Genomic DNA, 22,375 nt, shown 5'->3' with positions numbered 1-22,375 from the left:
TGACGCACGACCCACCAGCGCCCCCGAGCGTCCACACAGGGATGAACAGAGCCACGCGAACCAGATAGGGGAGGGGCTTCTGAGGGGGCGGGGATAGGGCGGGGCCTGAGGCCAGTACAGCCAACCGGACTTCGGGGGCGGGGCCTACGCATGAAGCGCTGGTCCAGGAGGGTCTCTGCCAAAGCAGCAAATCTCTGTAGGCCATCGACAGAGCCAGCCTGGTCTACATAGCAAGTTCCGGGCTAGCCAGGGCCACATAGTGGGACCCTATCTTAAAAGAAAAAATTTCAGCCGGGCAGTGGCGGTACACAGACGCAGGCAGACGTCTGAGTTCCAGGCCAGCCAAGGTGACACAGAGAAACCCTATCTCGAAACAAAGAAACTACATAGATAGTCTCTGCGACATGATAAATATACCTATTTTTCTTGATAGTTTGTTACGCTGCAAAGTGATAAAAATGAGGAAAATACGCTTCTACTAACGTAGACATAGCCCAGGCTGTTCACTAACTCCATATGCCGCTGAGGAAAGCCTCGAGCCTCCTGCCTCGGCTTCCTCTCGGTCCTGTCCGTCTGGTGCGTGGCCTGGGCCGAACCGAGTCGGCCTGACTAATGCCAGGACTGAACCTGAAGCGTTCTCGCCGCAGAGACTACGGTGGGGTCACTAAACCCTCCAGAGATGTGGACACCTGGTCACACCTGGGAATTGTTCGGGCATCGCAGGGAAAAATTAGGTCACTAGAGCGCCAAAGTTAAAAAAAGGAAGCAAAGTTAAAAAAACAACCTGAAGCTAAAGGCCAGGAGTACAGACAGGGAAGTCAAAGCCGAGGTAAGTAATGATCTCGGGTGTGGCTAAGAGGTGGAGCCCCGCTAGAGAGGCCCAGTGAGGGCTGGGGGCGTGGTCAGGGTGGAGCCCCGCCTAGAGAGGCCCAGTGAGGGGCTGGGAGCGTGGTCAGGGTGGAGCCCCGCCTAGAATAGCCCAGTGAGGGCTGGGGGCGTGGTCAGGGCGGAGCCCCGCCTAGAATATCCCAGTTAGAGCTGGGGGCGTGGTCAGGGCGGAGCCCCGCCTAGAATCCCCCAGTGAGGGGGCTGGGGGTGTGGTCAGGGTGGAGCCCCCCCAGAATATCCCAGTGAGGGCTGGGGGCGTGGTCAGGGTGGAGCCCCGCCCAGCATTTCTCAGTAAATGCTGGGGGCGTGGTCAGGGTGGAGCCCCGCCTAGAATTTCTCAGTAAATACTGGGGGCGTGGTCAGGGTGGAGCCCCGTCTAGAATGTTACACTGAAGGGCGGGGGCGTGGTCAGGGTGGAGCCCCGCCCAGAATCCCCCAGTGAGGGGCTGGGGGCGTGGTCAGGGTGGAGCCCCGCCTAGAATCCCGCAGGGCGGGGCTGGGGCATGGCCAGGCCGGAGCCCCGCCTAGAATGTTACAGTGAGGGGCCGGGGCGTGGTTCAGCGGTGAGTCCTGATCTGCTCCGCCTCAGCCCCTAAATGAACGCCGGAAGCACGACAGCAGGTGGGTCGCAGCAAGAGGCCCGGTCCGTTCATCCCGCAGTGCGCTCGGTGTTTTCTGAGCACCTACTACGTGTCACCCGTGGGGCGCAGGCCTAGGCAGGCCCCTGGGCGCTCAGGGGTTAAGGCCTGTCCTGCCACGTGAGAGCACCTTGCGACAGAGCCACACGCCCTCCCACCTGCAGGCCGGCCTCCCGTGCGCTCACCAGCGCACGCAGTCCTGCGGGTCCCACCCGGAGGAGGGACGCGCTCGCCCGGCCCCTCTCCTCCTCCAGGGCGGCCGCGCTGAGCCGACAGGTCCTCCGGCCTGAGCCGCCCATGCCAGACAGCCATCCCGGCCGCGGCCGCCACCGCCCACCGCGCGTCCACTCAGCCCTCCCGACGGGTAAGTCTCCCGCTGAGCTGCCCCCCGAGGGCATTATGCATCCGGGTGGCCCCACCGCAGGCTCCCGGGACCCTCGAGTTCGCTGTGCGTGCCCCCACGGAGGCCGGAAGCTGGCATCCTGCGTGGGCATCTGACACACTTTCCGAGACTTCGTGCGGCTGCAGTTTCTGCCCTGGCACTGCGCCCAGGACGCTGCAGCCGAGCCTTCAAAGGGTCATTGTGAGCGCAGGTGGTGGCTGGAGAGGCGAGGACGGCACGCTGGCCCCTCCCCCCCCCCCCCGCAGGAGGGCCAAGGGGACCCTAGTGCCCGATGGAGGTCCACACCCCCTGACAGGAGATGGCCTCCCCTGGAAGCTGGGCTTCCCCTGGACTAACTCTGAGTTTTTCTGGAACTCTGCCTAGGGTCACCCCAAATTTCCAAGGCATGACTGTGCCGCCTGTGCTGGGTTATACATTGTGGGGACTCTGTCGGCTCCTAGGCCAGGACATGACAGAATGGATGGACAGATGCCTGAGGGGGGAGGAGAGGACCAGGGACGGAGAGAGGAGCTGGAGGGGCACATGAATTGCTTGCATCTCATTTGCCCCAAAACAAAGAAAGACAATTCCTCAGTAGGGTGTGTCAAGCCTCCCCTGAGGTGACTTTATTCTGGACCAGGAAATCTCTAGACACAGGTGGACCTGGCATTGGGAGTTCCAGCTGTCCACACTGCTGGCCCTGCCTCAGTTTCTCATTCTGCACCACAGAGAAAGCCTAGGCACGGCAGGTTCCAATTTCCAAAGCAGTTTCCTGTGTTTGCCACAAAATGAATGGAGGCCCAGAGAGGGCCAGCTACTTCCCCAGGGATGCACAGGAGAGTAAGATTGTCACAGAGGGGCCCCTTAGAGCCGACTCCCTAACAGACTGCCCCAGGCTTGACATCTACAAAAATCCCTGCCAATCCGGCCGGGCACTTCCTTATGGCCCTGAGTCTGGGGAAAGTCCACGCTAAGAATTTAGGCTCAGTCCTTCCTCCTGGGCCTGGCCAGGTGCCAGGGAGGCAGTGTTTGCTCAGGGTAGAGCCCAACACCCTTTGGCATGGCCGAGGTCAGTGGGACACGCAGCTTTGGGCATGGGCCGTCTAAGCAACGACCTGTGTTTATCGAACAGTTACTGTATGCCAGGTGCATTGGGAACAAGGCTCAGAAATGCGTAATCTCATCTCTTCAGTTATTGGAGACAGGAGCTCATATAGTCCAGGCTGGTGTCTGTCCATGCCTCGCCAAGGGAAAACCTCAAACTCCTGACCCTCCTCCACCCCTGAGCTCTGGGGTGACAGGCCTCCACACGAGGCTTGCTGCACTTTAGGAAGAGGGGAGCTCTGAGGGGGAGACATCTGGGCAAATGGTTGAGGGACATGACTAGTCGCCCAAACTGATGTCTGGATGGCCACAGACCTAGACAGAAGACTAAGGCTGGAGAGTGCGGAGGGAGAGAGGGCTGCGCACAGCCGGGGCAGGCTCCCTGTGACTGTGAGGGATCGGGTGGAGGGCTGTGCTGAGATGGAGGTCAGAGCCAGGGTGGGGCGGAGGCCGGTGGCAAGGCGGGGAAGTTGGCAGGACATTAGGGGCACGCCTGAAAGCCTGCCCAAAAGTTAAGTTATTGAAAGAGTGCTCCGGAGCTAGGGACCATTCCTGAGCTAGCAAGTTCATGGAGTCCCCCTTCCTCCAAGCCTTTTTGTCCTGCTGCACCCCCGAGTCAGCCCACTATTCAGAGTAAGATTTGGCAAACAACGGGAACTCCATAAATGCACAAATGGTCCCTGGAGGACACCAAAAGTTTTTGACACGGGACGTTACAGAGGTGTGGTGGTATAGACAGCTGCAAACTGAGTGACACCCCCACCACCCCCATCTACATAAGTGAGCTCTGCGCCAGCCTGGTCTACACAGGGAGTTCTGGGAGACGCTGGGAGGGAGACCCCAATGCAGTTTGAGGGCTGTTTTTTTTGGGGGGGGAGGGGATAGGGACCCTCTGGTAGTCCAGGGACACCCGACGACACTCCTGGGTCCCAAGTGCCTCAGACAAGGGACCCAGGGGCCCAGGCTAGCCTTTCTGAGTCAAGATTAGGAGCCCTGTTTTCCAGAAATGGAAACTGAGGCAAAGAGTGACGGGGCTGGGATCCCTCCTGGATTCTCACTTGCTTCTGGGTAGGTGAGGGAACTGTTGCAGCCCAGGCGACTTCCGGGCTCCCCCCTTCTCCCCCCCAAATTTTTCTTTGTCCTACTGTGTGCGTTGTCCTACTGTGTGCATTGTCGTGATGGGTGTCGCTCTGCAGCTCGGCCCGCCTGGACCTCAGTGTGCAGTCCAGGCTCCTCGAGAGCTGACAGCCATGCTTCTGCCCCTGCCCTCCCCACAGGAGCGCTGGGAGGCCACGTGTGTGCCAGGGCCTTTGCACAGTACGCCGCACCCACCCAGCCCTCTGCATCCCTCACCTTCCTGCGGCCTACCCGGATCCCTGCCTCCCAGGCCCCTCCTGACACAGCCTCCGTTCCCACCCTCCTCCTGAGGGCAGCGCCTGCCCCTCCCGCCCTGCAGACCCAGCGCAGTGGACATCATCACTGTTCTTGAGTTCCAGTCAGACCTGTCCTGCCACCCCCCCCCCACCGGCTCCAACCCCACCCCGCAGCCACAGGCCTGTCCTCTGCACGTGCCTCAGTTCCCCCAGATGACAGGCTAGCAGAGTCCTCCACGAGGACTTGGGGACGCGTTCCGCTTTCCCTTCTTACACCCCCTTCCTGGCCTGCAGACACTGCCCCTCCTGGCCGGCGGCGGTACTGCAGTCCGAGCGCCGGTCCGACCTGCGTCGCGGGGGGAGGGGGGGTGGCCTGATGGAAGAGTTCCTTTCACCCTAATATTTAAATACTTATTTATTTGTGTGTGCGCACGCGCACAAGAGAGAGCGTGCGGAGGTCAGAGGACAACTCGCGTGGGTCGGTGGGCTCCCTCAGCTGTCTCACGGGGCTGAGGATGGGTCCCAGCGGAGGCTGAGGCAGGGGGATCGTGAGTTCCAGGACGGCCTGGGCTACAGGTGCGCCCCTGTGTCAGAACAGAGGCAGATCCCGCCCTAAGGGATCGCAGCTGCATCGTGAACAGACCCACGCGGTGGCCTGCAGACAGACAAACCACTAGTGTCCCTTTCAGTCCATCTGCGCACTCTGCCTTGCAGAACCTACGGTTTCCTTACCCGTAATGCTGGAGCCGAAACCGGGACACACGGGGGAGAGTAACTTCTCCGAGGCCACACCGAGATCGAACCTCCAACCCTGAGGGTCCGAGAACAAGGTCTGTTGGTGACTGGGATGAGATCTCGGGGCAGGAGGGTCGTCGAGGTGCCGGGAACAGAAATATGCACCCCACGCCTGGCTGTTTTTGAGACACGTGCTCACAGTGTAGCCCTGGCTGTCCTGGAACGGGCTCCGTAAACCAGGCTGGCCTCGAACTCAGAGATCGTCCTTGCGTCCTGAGTGCTGGAGCTAAAGGCAGCACCTTGCCTGCGCAAAGATTTCCTCCTTTTTTTCCCCGAGACAGTTTGTCTGTGTAGCCCCGGCTGTCCTGGAACGCACACAGATCCTCCTGCTCCTGCCGGCCTCAGCGCCGGGATTACAGGCCAGGCGTGCGCCGCCGTGCCCTGCTCGGCCCAAAGAGTCAAGACCCCAGCTGTGTGCCCTCCTTCCCCAGGGCGCCCTTACAGGACACCTGCTCGCTTCTGGGCCTCTCACACCCTCCCTTCCTCCTCTAGCCAGGACTGGGAGGTCCCGGAGGGAACGAGGGTCAGCGCCCACATTCGCCCTTTGACCTTGGGCTGGGTCGGGACCTTGGGCTGGGTCGGGATCAGGCTCCTCTTACTAGTGAGGAATGTGTGGGCGGAGCCAGCCCCGCCGTCACGTGACTTCCTTCCACTCCTTGCCCGGGCTTCCCTGACCGGTCCTTCCTCAGCCCCAGGCCCGAGGAGAGAGAAATCCCAAGCTTCTCCGAGTCTAGGCGACCGGAGAAAGGCCAGGAATGTGACCAGATTGTCTTGGAAACATTTGTTTAAGGCAGGGACTTCGCTGTAGACCAAGGTGGCTCAGACCTGACTGTGCAAACCAGGCTGGGCTCGAACTCACGTAGATCCCCCTGCCTCTGCCTTCCAGGGTGCAGGAAGTGAAGGCGTGCGTGACTGGAAGACTGCTTTTTCGGCGTGGGTGGTTTCTGCGCGGACGGCTGTGCGCCGCCGGGGGCCGCGGGTCTCCGTGGCGGGGCTCGGGATTCGAACTCGTGTTCTCGCGCTTTCCTAGCAGCCGCTCCAATGCAGCGGGGAAGCCTCCGTGTCTTGGCAAACTCTTTTTGTCTGTTTGTTGTTTGGTTTTACAGACAGGGTTTCCCTTTGTAGCCCAGGCTGGCCTCGAACTCAGAGATCCGCCTGCCTCTGCCTCCCCAGTGCAGGCGTGCCGGGCTGTCTAACCCACCCTCCCAGCCCCACTGCTCCGTCCTTCCCCGCCTCCGGGCCTGGGGGGGGGGGGGCGCCCGCCGGTGCCCGTGCGCGGGTGGGGAACAGAACAGGAAAGGCCGCGGGCCGGGACTCCGCTCCGCGTTTTCCCGCCAGCCCGCCCGGCCTCCGGGGCGAGGGGCTCGGCCCGCCGCGAGGAAAACCAGGACCGGATCGCGCGTGTCCGCCGCGCAGCCCTGCCCGGAGGCGTGCGGCGCTGGGGCGGGGCGGCCGCGGCCCGGAGGAGGAAGAGCAGGTGCCGCGCGAGCGGGGTGAGGCGGGAGGGCGGCCCCCCGCCCCGGGACGCCCCCGCTCACCTCGGGGGCCCCTTCGCACCATGGCGGTGAGATTCCAGGCGAGTAGCGCGCGGGGGGCGGAGGGGCGGGAGCCTGGCTTTCCCAGCCCCGTCCGCCAAGCAGGCGGGGAAACTGAGGCCCGGAGAGGAGACGTGGCCAGCCTGCGGGCTGGTCCCAAGAGCCACCTCTTGGCGCTTTCTCAGCCTCCCCTCCCTGAGTTCGAATCCCACGGAGACCGTGAGGCCGCCCTGCGCGATCTTGGGGTTGGGCGGGCGTGTTTTGGCTGTTTGTTCCTTGGCCGCCGCCGGCACTTACAGAGCACCTAGTGTGTGCGAGGAGTTTAAGGGGCCTGGAGGGCGGGATAACTGTCGCCAGTTCTGGGGACCGTGACGACGACCACGCTGCCCTTCGGGCGAGCAGCCCAAACCCCAAGGAGGGTAAACTGAGGCTCCAAGCTCTGCGCCTGCGGGGCTTTCCCCTGCTTAGGAGGAGGAATGACCGGCTCCAGGCCCCGCCCCGCCCCCGCGGCGGAGGGGCGGCCGGGAGCCAGGGCCCCAGGCGGGTGGCCGGTCCCTCCGGTCCCCTTCAGCTGCAGGTGGCCGGGGCGGGCCGGGCGCCCTCCTGGAGGGGCGGGGCCGGGAGACCTGCAGCCAGCACCCTCTCAACCCGCTCCTCCACGGCGTCCTAGGGTCCCCAGAACCCCCAGCCCAGCCTCGGGGGGGACCCGTGGAGGAAACGAGATTAGACGGTGACACCCAACTCCCGAGTGGGAAGCAGAGGCAGTCACCGTAGCCCTAGGGCTCTAGCGGCCGAATAGGAGTTTGCTAAGGACTACAGCTGACGGCTGAGCGACGGATGGATAGGCCGGGTCTTCCACGGCTAGGAGAAAGGGTCGGGGCCCGCGGAGACCAGCCGAGACCTGCGTGGACGGGGCCGGGGTGGAGAGCCAGGGAGCAGGTTAATCCTTACGGGGGGAGGGGGAGGGTAGACGGAGCCCGCGCCATCCACCGGAGACCAGCCCACACCAGCGGGGACAAGCCGGGCAGGTCGGGACAGGCCAGAGCACCTGCCTCCCCTCCCCCTGGGAGCCCTGGCACCCTTTCTGTACCGGGAAAGCCGAGAAAGAAAAATTCCACAGCGGGGGGCGGCCGAGCCTGCCGAGGGCCGCTGGAGGAAAAAGTCCTTGCGGGGATTGTCGGGGTCCCCACATGACTCTGTCAGCGGGGAAACTGAGGCAGGAGGGCTGCCGGGAGTTTGCAGCTAACCTAGGCCACTGAGCAAAACCCTTGACCCTCCCCCCCACACACAAAAGAAGCCAACCGAAGCCCAGGCACCCGAACTGCGGAGCTGGGACACTGGGAAGGGGCCAGGGCTCAGCGGAGAGGGGGTGGGGCGGGGCCAGTCATGGGACGTGAAGATACTAAAGCCTGGACTGAGCGGAAGCCCTGGAGCGATGGAAGGGGCTGGAGGGGCAGTTTGGGGGGCAGTTGGGGTCCCCCACGAGCCGCCCCTGTCCCCGCCAGGTGGCAGACATGGAGGAGCTGACCATCTGGGAACAGCACACAGCCACACTTTACAAGGTGAGCGGCGCTCGGGGCTCCCGGGGCCCCCGGGCCGGAGACAGCCCCTGCCCGTCACCTCTGCCCCTCAGGACCCCCGCCGCGGCTTCGGCATCGCCGTCTCTGGAGGCCACGACCGGACCGGCGGATCTGTGGTCGTGTCTGACGTGATACCCGGAGGCCCGGCCGAGGGCAGGCTTCTGTGAGGCTCAGGGAGGGCGGGCGGGAGGAGGGGCGGCGTGGGGGCCGGGAGGCACCTGGCACCTTCAGCTCTGTCAACAGGGCCTGACTTCCCGGTCGCGGAGGCAGGCCAGGGCCCGAGGGCACGAGGCGGAACCGGAAAGTCTTGGGCCGTTCTCGAGAATGGGACAGTTTTCTGAGACCTCCAGAGCGAGCGAGGCTCCTGGAATCTGGGTGGACATGGCTCCTGGCCCTGAGGGACTGATCAGTGATGGAGGGAGGGAGACACACAAAGATCAAAGAGAGAAGACACCCGAGGGCAGGAGGGAAAAGGCAAAATGTCTACTTAGAACTGGACTGAGGCGCAGCCCTGAGCTTCCTCGCTTGCGTCCACCCCCTCAGCACCGGAGACCACATCGTCATGGTGAACGGTGTCTCCGTGGAAAATGTCACCTCGGCCTTTGCCATCCAGATTCTGAAGACCTGCACCAAAACGGCCAACATTGTGAGTGGACACAGGCTGGGGAAACTGAGGCCCAACCCAGTGAGCCAAGTCGCCCTGCTACGTTTTGTTTTGTGAGGGTGCTGGCCGCTGGATTCTAGGCGGGGCCTCAGTCTGGCCACGCCCCTAGCAGGTCACCGTGGGATTCTGGGTGTGGCCATCATTATCCAGGTTGATCTTTTATTTATATATATATATATTTTAAAGATTTATTTGTTTTCCCGGGTGGTGGTGGTACACGCCTTTAATCCCAGCACCGGGGAGGCAGAGGCAGGTGGATTTCTGTGAGTTCGAGGCCAGCCTGGGCTACACAGAGAAACTGTGTCTGGGAAAACAAGAAGAAAAAAAAAAGACGTATTTATTTGATGTGTGTGGGCGTTTTGTCTGCCGCCACAGCAGCTGGTCTCACGGGACTACAGTTAGAGTCGTGACCCACCGTGTGGGTGCTGGGAATCGAACTCAGGACCTCTGCAAGAGCAGCCCCTGATATTTAACTCTTGATCACCTGCCTCGGTCCGTGTATCCTCAGGATGACTGACCTCTCGGGTGGCCCGGCAGATTGCCAGGCCTAGGTTAGCCGCTGCACTGTGCACGCGGCCCACGACTGTGCTCACTCGGTCGCCTCCCCCGTGGGTGGGCATCTCTCCCGACAGACGGTGAAGCGTCCTCGCAGGGTCCAGCTGCCCGCCACCCAGGCCGGCCCCCGGCTCTCAGACCAGGAGGAGGCGAACCACGGCCGGGGCTACGAGGGGGACTCGTCCAGCGGCTCGGGCCGCTCGTGGGGAGAGCGCTCTCGCCGCGCCAGGGCCGGGCGCCGCGGCCGCGTGGGCAGCCACGGGCGCCGGAGCTCGGGCGCCGGGTCCGAGGCCAATGGCCTGGACCTGGTGTCCGGCTACAAGCGCTTGCCGAAGCAGGACGTGCTCACGAGGCCGCTCAAGTCCGTGCTGGTGAAACGGAGGAACAGCGAGGGTGAGGCCGACCGGCCTGCGCCCCCGGGCGGGAGTCAAGGGCTGGGGACGGGGCGGGCAGGAGGATTGCCTCAAAGCCTGCCTCGGTTTCCCTCCGGTCCCCTCCAGAGTTTGGGGTGAAGCTGGGCAGTCAGATCTTCATAAAACACATCACCGACTCTGGCCTCGCCGCTCGGAGCCGCGGGCTGCAAGAGGGAGACCTCATCTTGCAGGTGGGGAAACTGAGGCCCAGGAGGGCGGCGCCGCGGTCCCGGTCGGTCCGGTGCTGGCTCGCAGACAGCCCTGTCGCCTACCCGCGCCCCCCTCCCAGATCAACGGAGTGCCCAGCGCCGACCTGTCCCTGAGCGACACCCGGAGGCTCATCGAGCGGTCGGACGGGGAGCTGACGCTGCTGGTGCTGAGGGACCGCGGGCAGTTCCTGCTGAGCCTCCCGCCCGCCGAGAGCGGCAGCGACAGCTCGCTCCTGGAAGGTGCCGGCGGGCGCCCCCGCTGCCCCGCCGCGGCCGCGCCGTCCCCCGGTGCGGCTCACCGCTGCCCCTCCCCCACAGACATCTCCGACCTGAACTCGGAACTGTCCCAGGCGCCGCCATCCCACATCCCCCCGCCGCCCCGGCAGGGTCGGCCGAGCCCCGCGGACAGCCAGACGGACTCGCCCGCGTGAGTGAGGGAAGGCGGCCCGGAGGGGCCAGGCCTCACGCTTCGGCAGAGGGGACCCTGCAGAGGCACCCCGGTTTACTGGACCCTGTCGTCCTACCCAGGGAGACCCCGCAGCCCCGGAGGCGGGACCGGTCGGCGGATTCGAGAGCAGTAGCCGAGCCAGGTGAGGCGCCGGCCACGGGGCGGGGCGCCTGCGTTCGGGGCCTCCTGGCCTGCAGCCGCGACGCTGAGCCGGGAGGGAAGTGAGGGCGTGGTCAGGGCGGAGCCCCGCCTAGAATCCTCCAGTGAGGGCTGGGGGCGTGGTCAGGGCGGAGCCCCGCCTAGAATTCCCCAGTGAGGGCTGGGGGCGTGGTCAGGGTGGAGCCGCGCCTAGAATCTCCACAGTGAGGGCTGGGGGCGTGGTCAGGGTTGAGCCCCGCCTAGAATTCCCGAGTGAGAATTGGGGGCGTGGTCAGGTGGAGCCCCACCTAGAAAAAATTCCCAGTGATGGGCTGGGGGCGTGGTCAGGGTGGAGCCCCGCCTAGAACCCTCCAGTGAGGGGCCAGGGGCGTGGTCAGGGTGGAGCCCCGCCTAGGATCCTCCAGGAGTGGCTGGGGGCGTGGTCAGGGGTGGGGCCTCTGCCTAGACCCTTTCAGGAGGGCTGCCTTGTTGCTGGGTGCAGTTTCCGGGTCCCCTAAAGGAGTAAAGGGCCCAGGTTTCCCGATTTCTCTTTGCAGAGTCTCCTGGAGAAAGCCGCTATGACCTTTACCGGGTCCCCAGCCGGCAGAGTCTGGAGGACCGTGGGTGGGTACCTCAGATGGGGTTCCTCGGGCCCTCGGCCTGGTTGCGGAATGTCAGCAGCGGTCGGCTGGGCGGCTTGGAAAACCACGGTCTGTAGGGGGTCCACCCTCCACCGCTGGCCTGACTGCCCCTCTCTCTGGTAGCTACAGCCCAGACACACGTGTGGTGCGCTTCCCCAAGGGCGCGAGCATTGGCCTGCGGCTGGCTGGCGGCAACGACGTGGGCATCTTTGTGTCCGGGGTGCAGGCAGGCAGCCCGGCTGACGGGCAGGGCATCCAGGAAGGGGATGAGATCCTGCAGGTGACGCGGGACAGCTGGCCCCAGGGGTGTGGTCCTGGATCCTCCCCATGTTCGTCCTTTTTCCCGTGTCCCTTTTGTTGACCAGGCTGACCTGGAACTCTGCTGTCTCTCCCACTTCAGCCTCTTGAACGTTCGGATCATAGGCCTATGCCCCCACCCCGCACCCCTGCTCTCCCCTCCCCCACTTTTTCCATGGGTTCCGAGGATTTGAACTTGGGTCCTCTTGCTTGCATGCTTTCCCACCGAGCTCTCCCATGAACCCCAGAGAGTTTTTACACGGTCGGGTCTGACCTCTCTCCACACTGCCCGAGGCTTTTGGACTTGGCTGTGTGTCCTGAGCCTGGCTGCTCCCGGGGTTCTTTGCCTGGGACATTGGTGTCTGTGTGATGCTCAGCAGTGGGGTGAGACGGTCTCAGAGCAAGACACTTGGAGAGGCAGCGTCTAGGGTTTGGCGTGCAGTGGCTCCGTCCCCAGCCTCCCCACCCACGATCTTTCCTGGCAGGTGAACGGCATGCCATTTCGGAACCTGACCCGGGAGGAGGCCGTGCAGTTTCTCCTGGGGCTGCCGCCGGGGGAGGACGTGGAGCTGGTGACGCAGAGCAAGCAGGACAGTGGGTGTCCCCGCAAACTCCGTCCCCCACGTAAAAAGCCAGACACAAAGCCGTGTGCCCGGGGCCAGAGCAGGGATGTGCAGGCGGGAGCACCTGGGCTCCCAGGCCAGCCTGGCAGAGGATTGAGTCCACGTTCAGAGAGACCTGAGGTGGACAGGCCCTTGAGGAGGTCACCCTCTGGCCTCCACTGGCCGGGTGTGGTGGCGCACACCTTTGACCCCAGCACTCAGGTGGCAGAGGCAGGAGGATCTCTGTCAGTTTGAGGCCAGCCTGGGCTATACGCTGAGACTGTAAAGATCTCAGGCCAGTGGGCTGAGCACAGCCGGGGCTCTCCTGTGGCCCCGCAGGCACAGGGCCACAGTCCACTAGGGGTCGCTGGAAGGGATGGGCTCCTCCAGAGTCACCTGCGACCCCTGTGTCCCCAGTCTTCAGGAAGATGGTCCAGTCCCGCGTCGGTGACTCCTTCTACATCCGCACACACTTCGAGCTGGAGCCAAGCCCACCTTACGGCCTGGGCTTCACCCGCGGCGACATCTTCCACGTGGTGGACACGTTGTACCCTGGCTCTGGGCCAGGCCAAGGGCACGGCAGCCGAGGGGGCCTCTGGCTGGCCGCCCGAATGGGCAGAGATCTCCGAGAGCAAGAGCGCGGTGTCATCCCCAACCAGAGCAGGTGGGCACCCTCAGGCTCCGTGTTCCCGTTGCTGAGGGCTCACTGTGGTGGCTGGGACACCGAAGGGCCAGGGAGATGTCCTGCGGCCGCCGTGATTACCATGCACAATGCCGTGGCTTCTTCTCATTCATTCATCTTCTGTCCTAGTAGCTGATCCATCCTGCATCCAGAGGCCCCACAGCCCCTGGCTCATGGCCTGTCCTGTCTCTTTAGAGCCCGGTGCGGCCTTTTCCCCTCCCGCCACCCTCCGAGTACCACTGGGTCCCGGATGATCCACGGCGTTCCCAGTTCAGGGTCCTCAGCCTGAACCCCCTCCACCCTTTAGCCAGTTTGGGGCAGCGTTCTGTGTCTCATGTCCCTGTGCTCCCCAGAGCCGAGCAGCTGGCCAGCCTGGAGGCCGCGCAGCGCGCTGCGGGCTTGGTGCCGGGTACCTCCTCAGGCTCCAACCCACGGGCGGAGTTCTGGCGGCTCCGGGGTCTCCGCAGAGGGGCCAAGAAGACGACACAACGTAGCCGTGAGGACCTGTCGGTACTGACTAGGCAGGGACACTATCCACCCTACGAGCGCGTGGTGCTCCGAGAAGGTGGGTGGCTGTGGGCACGGAGGGGGGGAGTAAGGGAGATGACGCGTGGGCTGAGGCCGGACCCGCCTCCCGAGGTCACAGAGGCGCAAGGCCATTGCCTGCTTTCCCCCAGATGCCCTCCTTACTGTGAGTGGCACAAGCCTGTCATCCCAGCACTCGGGAGGTTGAGGCAAGGAGATTTCTCTGAGTGTGAGGCCAGCCTTGTCTGCATGGAGATTTCCAGGACTGCAAGTGAGACCCTGCCTCAAAATAAATGACTACAGGGGCTGGAGAGATTGTGTGGTGGCTGAGAGCACTGTCTGCATTCCCAGAGGTCCCTGTAATGGGGTCTGGTCTGGTGCCCTCTACTGGCCTGCAGGTGTACATGCAGATAGTGTACTCATACAGAAAATATTTTGTTTTGGTTTTGCTTTATTGAGACAGCGTTCTCTTTGGAGCCTTCGTCACCCTAGACTCACTTTGTAGACCAGGCTGGCCTCGAACTCACTGTGATCCACCAGCCTCTGCCTCCCCGAGTGCTGGGATTGCAGGATTCCCCACTAAATAAATCCTTTTAAAAAATAAAAGACTAAAAACAAATTTTAATGGGAAATGAACGCTCTCGGCTCAGCTCTGCTCAGTCTGCTGCAGAATCAGCAGGTGGATAGAGTGTGTTCAATAAAGCTTTATTTATAAAATTAAGCCAAGGGCCAGATGAAGCATGGCTTCAGCTTCCAGGATCAAAACCAAGACAGAACTTCCTCCTTCTGCTGGCCTTGAACTCCCAGCAGTCCTGCCTTTGCTGGGCGTGTCCCACTTGCCTGGCGAGTGAGCGCCCTGACCCCAGAGCCCGACCTTGCCACCTTCTCCACTCTCCAGCCAGCTTTAAGCGCCCTGTGGTGATCCTGGGGCCAGTAGCGGACATCGCCATGAAGAGGCTGACCGCAGAGATGCCAGACCAGTTTGAAATTGCAGGTGAGACGTGGAGTCCTGGCAGCTGGGGGAGCTTAGAGCCACCATAACATGGGGTGTCCCCCCAACTACCACACCTGTGCCCAGGCCAGACATCCGAAATCCATCTGGGCCCTGAGGATCCTCAGCGCAGGACCTGGTGGCTTTGTCGTGTGCTGAAGAGCTGCTTGGCTTTTTTGTCTGTTTGATTTTTTGTTTTATCTCACCGGTGATCCCTGCTGTTGAAGGCTGAGACAGGATGACGGCAGGTTTCAGGGCAACCTGGTCCACTTAGTGAAACCTTGTATTCAAATCAAGGGTCCACCTCAGAATAAGCCAGGCTGACTGACCAGATGGAGGCAGGGCAATCAGGAGCCCAAGGTCAGCTCTGCCTACCTACAGAGTTGGAGGCCAGCCTGGGCTACATCAAACTTCATCTTAAAAATATTAAAGGGGAAAGCGAGCCCCGCCCACAGGCCTCGGGCTGAGGGGTTAGTGGTGTGTGTGTGTTGTGTGTGTGTGTGTGACTCCGGGGTTCTGGGGAGCAGGAGAGGGCTGTGGGTCAGGTGTGTCTCACACAGAAACCGGCTCTGACAGGTTTCAGGATACTCAGGAGGCTGGAGGAGGAGGAGGAGGCTGGGTGGGGCTCACAGGGCAAAGGCAGGGCCGCCTCACCAGGCGCTCGGGTGCTGGGAAAGTGGGCCCTTGTGGGCTTCGGGCAGCCCCCCCTCCCCAAGCCCTGCAGTGGAACCTCGCTCAGCTAGAAACAGGAAGGACACAGCGCAGGGTCCGGCGCGGGCGGCCCCTGCAGCCACAGAGCGGCTGGACGGGGCTGGAGAGGTGTGTGATGGGGGAGGGCTGCACAGGGGTCACCGTGGATGATGCCCCTCCTCAGAAAGTGTGTCCCGGACTGACAACCCATCCAAGATCATCAAACTGGACACCGTGCGGGTGATCGCAGAGAGGGTGAGCACGGGGTGGGGGGGGACTGGGAAACTGAGGCCCTGGGTTCAGTGTCTCTGCTTCACAGGAGTCACCTCTGAGGAGCCATGGCCTTTGCAGGACAAAGGCCTCAGGTCCCCACTCCAGAGGCTGAAGCAGGAGGATGTCATGAGTCTTAGGCTAAGCTGTGAGATAGAAACACACATTTTAAAAAAATAAGAAAGTCACAAAACCAGTGAGGGGCTGTGAAGGCTGCTCGGCCTCGCGAGCACGAGGCCCAGAGTTCAAATCCCCGGAACCCATGTACAAAGTATGCCCTGGAGGAGCATACTTGCTATCTCAGCTCCAAGGACGCGGGGGGAACAGGTGGGGTGCGGAGGCAGCGGGATTCCTGGGGCTCCCGCAGATCTGGCCTATAGATGAGCTGCAGGATCAGACCCCAATCCGCGGCGGCAGGGCCCGCTGAGCCGGCAGACGCTTCACCGTCTGCACCCCGCCCCCGCGGCCCAGGACAGGCACGCGCTGCTGGACGTCACCCCCTCCGCCATCGAGCGCCTCAACTACGTGCAGTACTACCCCATAGTCATCTTCTGCGCCCCCGAGAGCCGGCCCTCCCTCAAGGCCCTGCGCGAGTGGCTGGCCCCCGCCTCCCGCCGCAGCAGCCGGCGCCTATACGCGCAGGCCCAGCAGCTCCGGAAACACAGCAGCCACCTCTTCACGGGTGCGCGGGGTGGGGATGGGGGGCTGGCGCACGGGTGCGCAGGGTGGGGTGGGGGCCGCCAGGCCGCAGATCCTGCCCGCTGACACCGCCCCGTCCTCGCAGCCGTCATCCCCCTGCAAGGCACCGGGGACTCCTGGTACCAGGAGGTCAAGGCTGTGGTGCAGGAGCAGCAGGCGCGACCCATCTGGACGGCGGAGGACCAGGTGAGGGGGGCAGGGAGAGGGGGCCTTGGGCTCAGATCCGAGGCTTGATCTTGACTGCGGGAGCACTAGGTTCGAGGCTGGACCTCCAGGGGGATGAGGGCACTGAGCAGCCCTGGCTCCCCGGGCTCACAGCCTTTATGTCCCCGCAGCTGGATGGCTCTTCCGAGGACCTTGACCTGCCTGGCCGTGGCCTGGCCGCCAGCTCCGGGGACCTCAGCTGTGACAGTCGGGCCAACAGCGACTACGAGGACACGGACGGCGAGGGCGGTGTCTACACGGACGGCGAGGGGGGTGGACCCCAGGAAGCGGAAGCCATACCCCAGGCCCTGGCCCGCTCCTCGGAGCCCACGTGGGCGGATGACCCCCAGGCGCTGAGGAGTCCCGGGATGGTCGCGGCCGAGTGGGAGGCGCAGGTGGGCGAGTGGACAGAGGTGGCGCCCCTCCCCCTCCCTAAAGCACGTCAACCGGGGTCACGGCCTTTCTCCTCTTCCCTCCAGGCCGACGGCCACCACCCCCGGCACCAGTGGCGCCAGGACAGCATGCGGTAAGTGACGGTGAGGGCCGCGGCTGGAGACGGCGCCCACGGGGCCAGCCCAATTCCCACCCAACAGTTACTCAGCCTTGCTCCTCCTCGTGTCCACACTGCCTGATGGGAGCCTTGTCGGGGTGGGGGGTGAGGTCACGTGCCCGCCCCCTGCAGCCCCCGCTCCCAACTCCTGCCCCCAGGACCTACGAGCGCGAGGCCCTGAGGAAGAAGTTCACGAGAGCCCGGGATGTCGAATCCTCTGATGACGACGGCTATGACTGGGGCCCAGCCACCGACCTGTGACCTGTGACCCCTGAGGTTACCTCTGGCTCCCTGGAGCCTCAGTCTCCCCTATACGACCCAGAGTTTCTGATCATTTAATAAACCTTTAATTTATTATTATTATTATTATTTTACATTATAAAATAATACAAGGCTGAGGACTCCGGGGTCCCCATGGGTCGAGGGCTGAAGGTGACGGGGATGAAGGCACGTGTGGACGGGGCAGTCACAGATACACTGGCTGTTCCTGCCCAGTGAGCAGCCTGTAGGTGGCAGCTGGCATGGTCTTGATGTGGACCTAGGGGTCAGAGGTGAGGGGTCAGGCAGGAGGTCGGGGGACGGGGTGAGGGGTCGGGGGCCCATGCGTACCTCCTGCGCCTCTGTGAGCATCTGGATGATGCGCTCGTGGGGCATGGCCACCACGCTCTGCCCATTGACCTCGATGATGCGGTGTCCCACGCGGACGCCCCCGCACTCGGCTGCGCCCCCGCGAAGCAGGCTGCAGATCTGAGAGGGACAGTGCTCAGGACCAGGCCCTAGGCTGTGGGCTAGCCTCCACCCCACACCCGGCCGGGGCATCCTGGCCTCACGATGCCATCCTCCACACAGAAGCCCAGCTGCTCTCGAACGTGGGGCCGGTGGATGACTGCCGTGGTGACAGGCGGGCAGTGGATGATGCTCAGTGTCACGGATGAGTGTCGCCGCACCTCCTGAGGGAGCCGCCGCACAGCTCAGGCCTCCGCGGGCCTCAGTTTACCCACCCGTCAACTCCCCGGGCGCTGCGGAGCCCCGACTCACACGCACTGCCGCCTGACAGGCGGCCAGCGACAGCCCCACCAGGCTGGTTCCGTTGATGGCGGTGACGCGGTCCCCGATGCTCAGGGCCCCACAGCGCTCGGCAGGGCCCCCGTGGAGCAGGTTGGCGATGACTGCCGTGGGCAGCAGCGAGCCCCAACCGGACTCAACCAGGGCGACGCCCAGACCCTCGCCAGGCCGCTTCTGGATGTAGACCTGGGGGCAGGCCAGCGTTCAGGGGGGGCGTGGGACGGGGCTCCGGCAGGGGCAGCGCGGGTGGAGCCTCAGTGGGCAAGGTGGGCCCACGGCAGGGGCTGGCGGGCCGGCCTGTGGGCGCTGGGGCGGAACAAGCACCCACCTCCCTGCAGTTCTGGCTGTTGCAGAAGTGGTCCAGGTCACCGTTGTGCGGATGGCTGGCGGCCGCCGAGGGCCGCGTGCCCACCTGGCTGGGGTCGATCCCGTGCTCCTGCAGGAACTGGCTGTAGGCGATGCCGAAGGCCTGGCCAATGGCCTGTGCAATGAGCTGGGCCTGTGGGAGAAGAGCGTGTTCCTACACAAGGCCTCCCATGCCCACACCTCCTCAGGCTTTCTAAGTCAGGCCCTCCAGCCTGGGCGGGCGCGCCTGTGCCGGCCTGCTTACATCCTCCGAGTGGAAGACATGGCACAGCATCTTATAGAGGCGCCTGCCGTCCTGGGGCCTGGTCTTCCTGGCCAGCCGTCTCCGGGCCATCACGACCAGCACAGGCCCGATGTCCGCAATGTAGGAGATGGTCTGCAGGGCGTGGTCCATCAGGGCATCCTGTGGACACGAGCTCGGTGGGCTGGGGGCCTCTCAGGGACCCCAAGCGTCTACGACAGCCAAGGCCCGGCCCTCCGGGTACCTGGGAGTCAGCGGCCAGCACCTTGACCCGCTTGGTGGAGATAAAGATGTCCACCTCAGCCATGGGCTGCGTCTCACCTTCAGGGGCCTGTGGGGAAGGCAGGGGGGACACGTGGGGGTTCGTGCTTGTGGAGAAACCGCACCCTTCGGCCTGAGAACCCCACCCTAGCTCACCTTGACCCGGTCCACAGCCTCCTGCGCCTGCGCCATGCGTGTGCTGGGCGGCGGGCTGCGCTCCGACAGCAGTTGGGTAGAACCCAGGTATTTTGCCCCAAAGATGACGCCATCCATGAGGTCCTCGTGTCCACAGGGACCTGGAACTGCAGGGGACCTCAAGAGATGCAGCCAGGCCCCTCATGGGGTTCCCCGAGAGCCTTGGGGTCCCAATCCTCAACTGCTGCTCATGAAACTTGTGGTTCTGTCCTATAAAGCACTTGAAACCCGAGCACTCCATCACCGTTTCTAAAAGAAGCCACAGGGCTCGGGCCGCTGTACCGTGGCCAGCTCTGTGCAGGCCACTCCCAGGGCTCCTGGCAAGTGCCACCCCTACTTTGAGAGCACTCTCGGTGGGAATGGACCCAGGGCTCAGAGACCCCTCTTCCAGAATCTTCTGACCAGGCTAGAAGCTCAGGGCCTCGCCGTGGTGTCTCGAACCCCGAACATTCAAAACTGGGCAGGGCCGGGAAGATGGCTCAGTGGGTAAAGACATTTGCAGCAAAGCACAACAACATCGGGACCCCACAGACCCCACAGGGTGGTTGAAGAGAACTGACTCCCATAAGTTGACTCCCTTCTCTAATACATGCAAAAAGTGAGACACGAGAGGCCTGAGGCCACTTTCCACGACGATCTAGAATTCTCCCCGGCCAGCCCACATCCCACAGCCTGGGTCCTCCACAGCCTTCAAGCAATTCTACCCATGATTCTAGAGCCTGACCCTTCCCCATAACCCCCGATTATCTGGGTTGTTACTGCTTCTTTTTAACCCTGGACTGTGGAGCCAAAGCTCCTGTGAACCTGCCATCCTCCTGCCTCAGCTTCCTGTGTGGTACCTTCAGGTCACCCTGAGGCTGACACCGGGGGCTCAAACCCTTCTGGGTAGGACCCTATTCCTTCTACGGTTGTACAACTCCCTTACTTCCGCAGGCCCTGTGACCTCTGCACTCCTGAGATAGGTCGTGGCATCTACCACGATTCCAGACTATTCTCCAGCTTATGTCACCTCTCTGCTTAAACTCATCCGGTCCTCTCTAGACCGTCATCGTCACTGGCAAACTCTGCATTTAATTTGAGAGTCTAGTTCTGGGCTGCTGTGGAAAATTCTGGTCCCTGTGTGACAGACAATGGACACTCACCCTCAGAGACAGCAGGGCATGAGGCCAGGGTCTCGGGGTTCTGGAAGATAGAGGGGGAGAGCTTAGTCCCCAGGCAGTGCTGGCCACGGGGATCAGAGGTCAGGGATGAGAAAGGGCTGGTGCTGTTACCTGGGTGGCCACAGGTGGCTCCCGCTGTGTCACCAAGGGTGAGGTCTCCAGCCAGGGCTCCGGAGAGCTGCTTGAACTCCTGCTGTCTGCTGGCTCTGCGGACGTCCCCTCCATCCACCCCACAGACCCTGGGTCTCCATCTGGGTCCTCGGGCGGCTGCAGCAGGCGTGGTGCGGTCTGTGGAGGATCTGGGGGACCTGGCTGGGCAGGCGACGCCTCGCACCTCAGCAGACCCAGAAGGTCGTCTCCGCCAGCATCGGCCGACAGGAGTCCACCAGCATCCGAGCTCTCCTGGGTGGCCAGGCCTTGGCCAGTGGCAATGTGCAGGGGACAAGGGGTTCCGTCTGGGAACGGGCCGCCCAGGTCTCCTGGCAGAGCTTCCAGCTGCTGGACCAGCTCCCCTACAGCTGATGCATCCAGCTCCATCTCGCTCAGGGTGACAGGGCCTCCAGGCCCTGAGGCCCACTGGCTAGAGGGGTGGCCCTCAGAGGATGCCTCAGAGCCTTTGGGCTCCTCCAAGTCCATGGCTGGGGGCCCTGGGGGAGGCTGGGGGACTGGCAGGAACTCCATGCCTGGGGATCCAGGTTAGGCCGGCATGCTCACCAGGCTGGACGACCAGGGCTCTGGCTGCGGATCTCTTAGGCAAGCCATGGTCCTACAGGTGACAGGTTCCATCCCCGTGGGCCTGCACAGCAGGAAAGGACCCCATTTCACACAGGTGCAGGATGAGAACTCAGGCACCTGGCCCAGATCCCAGGCTCTGGACCCCAGAACTCAGGCACCGACCCTCACAACTCAGACAGTGACCTCAGGACTGAGGCTCCGCCCCGAGAATTCAGGCACTGACCCTGGAAACTCAGGCTCCCGCCTCTAGAACTTAGGCTACAGGCCCCAAAACTCAGGCTGCACCCCCAGATTTCAGGCACTGCCGCTGGGAACTCAGGCTCCGGACCCTAGAGCTCAGGCTTGGCCCGACAACTCAGGCGCTGACCCTCGGAACTCGAGCTCCGAGCCCCAGAATTCAGGCACTGACCCTTGAAACTCAGACACTGACACTCATAGCTCAGGCTTCGGCCCCAGAACTCAAGATTCCAGTCTCAGAACTCACGCTCCGGCCTCGGGTCGCCCCAGGGGACACCCGAGCCCACGAGAGCCCGTCCGGTCCCTCGCGGCCTGGAATACCTGTGCTTCCCTCCCAGGCGGGGACGCCTCGGACTGCTTGTCCTTCCAGGAGATTCAGCAGCTCTCTGGGATCCCAGCTTTAAAGCCTGATGACCGGTCTGTGCACCACCCATGTCTAACGCGCATGCGTACTGTCACCAGGCCTGCTGGGAAATGTAGTCCTCGCAACCTCTCGGGTTGTATGGCAGATAGCAAAACACGTGTTCGAGTCCCGAGACCCAAACTTGCTTTTCTATTCTAAAATTGGATTCTGCATCACTTCCGGGCGCAAACCGCTGAGTTGGGACATGGGAAGAAACGTAACTTAAAGATTTGGAGACAAAAGACAAAGTGTGGGAGTTGTAGACAAACTTCCGTTTTGGGTCCCGGCAGGAATATAATATGGCACACTCTAGATTTGGATCGACAGCAGAATTTACGTCACGGTCCTTGTTACAGACTCAGACCGATAATAGTCCCTAAGCTGATCTGTGTGCTCTGAAACAGGCCAGCCAGTTAGCGTTTGTTGCAATGGCTCTAGAAGATTCTAGTAAGAGTCTCTTGAGGCCTAGGCTGATCCTCCTGACACAGCCTCTTGAGTGCTGCCAGCCTCCGTGTCTGTGGTGCTGGGAGTAGAACCCAGGCTGCTTACAGAGCCTCAGTCACCACCCCCATTTTCTTTTCTTTTTTGTTTTAAGATTTCTTCATTTATTATGTATACAATGTGTATTTGCATGAACACCTGCACTCCAGAAGAGGGCACCAGATTTCATTTTAGATGGTTGTGAGCCACCATGTGGTTGCTGGAAGAGCCGCCAGCACTCTCAACCCCTGAGCCGTCTCTCCAGCCCACCACCCCACTTTCCATATCAGGAATATGGTCTCACCATGTAGGCTGGGCTGAGCAGAGGGGACTGCCCGCTTCTGCCTCCCGAGTGTGTT

At 62.7% G+C, this 22,375-nt stretch overlaps 2 protein-coding genes and 1 long non-coding RNA gene across 8 annotated transcripts; 1 reads left to right on the top strand and 2 right to left on the bottom strand.

Annotated features, from left to right (window-relative positions):
* Positions 1 to 1,503: 1,503 nt before the first annotated feature.
* Tjp3 (tight junction protein 3) lies at positions 1,504 to 17,228 on the top strand. Of its 6 annotated transcripts, XM_055607585.1 has the most exons (22): positions 5,137 to 5,215; positions 6,067 to 6,756; positions 8,221 to 8,277; positions 8,349 to 8,458; positions 8,839 to 8,941; positions 9,592 to 9,907; positions 10,015 to 10,118; positions 10,217 to 10,376; positions 10,455 to 10,563; positions 10,665 to 10,726; positions 11,280 to 11,346; positions 11,487 to 11,643; positions 12,146 to 12,254; positions 12,680 to 12,926; positions 13,298 to 13,509; positions 14,368 to 14,463; positions 15,335 to 15,405; positions 15,892 to 16,102; positions 16,205 to 16,305; positions 16,455 to 16,718; positions 16,803 to 16,849; positions 17,032 to 17,228. In XM_055607585.1, the coding sequence occupies exons 2-22, from the start codon at positions 6,739 to 6,741 to the stop codon at positions 17,132 to 17,134; spliced, it is 2,724 nt and encodes a 907-aa protein (XP_055463560.1). In that variant the 5' UTR covers positions 5,137 to 5,215; positions 6,067 to 6,738; the 3' UTR covers positions 17,135 to 17,228. The 6 variants fall into 6 exon arrangements, with proteins under 6 accessions (XP_055463562.1, XP_055463560.1, XP_055463563.1 ...); XM_055607587.1 differs by lacking the exons at positions 5,137 to 5,215; positions 6,067 to 6,756 and adding an exon at positions 1,504 to 1,890; XM_055607588.1 differs by lacking the exon at positions 6,067 to 6,756 and having other exon boundaries at positions 5,149 to 5,215.
* LOC129677035 (uncharacterized) lies at positions 4,788 to 5,184 on the bottom strand. Its single transcript, XR_008720160.1, has 2 exons — positions 5,118 to 5,184; positions 4,788 to 5,040 (listed from the first exon to the last, which is right to left on the bottom strand). It is a non-coding gene; the product is annotated as an uncharacterized LOC129677035 (long non-coding RNA).
* On the bottom strand, positions 17,198 to 21,552 carry Apba3 (amyloid beta precursor protein binding family A member 3). The gene is made up of 11 exons (XM_055607589.1): positions 21,455 to 21,552; positions 20,273 to 20,957; positions 20,144 to 20,183; positions 18,963 to 19,108; positions 18,790 to 18,876; positions 18,549 to 18,707; positions 18,267 to 18,437; positions 17,912 to 18,124; positions 17,704 to 17,823; positions 17,483 to 17,620; positions 17,198 to 17,411 (listed from the first exon to the last, which is right to left on the bottom strand). The coding sequence occupies exons 2-11, from the start codon at positions 20,840 to 20,842 to the stop codon at positions 17,340 to 17,342; spliced, it is 1,716 nt and encodes a 571-aa protein (XP_055463564.1). The 5' UTR covers positions 20,843 to 20,957; positions 21,455 to 21,552; the 3' UTR covers positions 17,198 to 17,339.
* Between the last annotated feature and the right edge of the window lie 823 nt (positions 21,553 to 22,375).

Source organism: Psammomys obesus, unplaced genomic scaffold (assembly GCF_907164565.1).
Source record: "Psammomys obesus unplaced genomic scaffold, mPsaObe1.curated_primary_1811, whole genome shotgun sequence".
NCBI lineage: Eukaryota > Metazoa > Chordata > Mammalia > Rodentia > Muridae > Psammomys > Psammomys obesus.
This window is presented reverse-complemented; position numbering and strand designations above follow the sequence as displayed.

Bases quoted from the DNA above. Each gene is read 5' to 3' on its own strand.
- Tjp3 (XM_055607583.1), top strand. From the start codon at position 7,553: ATGGATAGGCCGGGTCTTCCACGGCTAGGAGAAAGGGTCGGGGCCCGC. The intron at 10,727-11,279 runs GTGAGGCGCCGG...TTCTCTTTGCAG, and splicing joins GAGAGCAGTAGCCGAGCCAG to AGTCTCCTGGAGAAAGCCGC. The intron at 16,850-17,031 runs GTAAGTGACGGT...TCCTGCCCCCAG, and splicing joins TGGCGCCAGGACAGCATGCG to GACCTACGAGCGCGAGGCCC.
- Apba3 (XM_055607589.1), bottom strand. From the start codon at position 20,842: ATGGAGTTCCTGCCAGTCCCCCAGCCTCCCCCAGGGCCCCCAGCCATG. The intron at 18,877-18,962 runs GTGAGCTAGGGT...CCTTCCCCACAG, and splicing joins AGGCTGTGGACCGGGTCAAG to GCCCCTGAAGGTGAGACGCA. The intron at 18,438-18,548 runs GTAAGCAGGCCG...CTTCTCCCACAG, and splicing joins ATGTCTTCCACTCGGAGGAT to GCCCAGCTCATTGCACAGGC.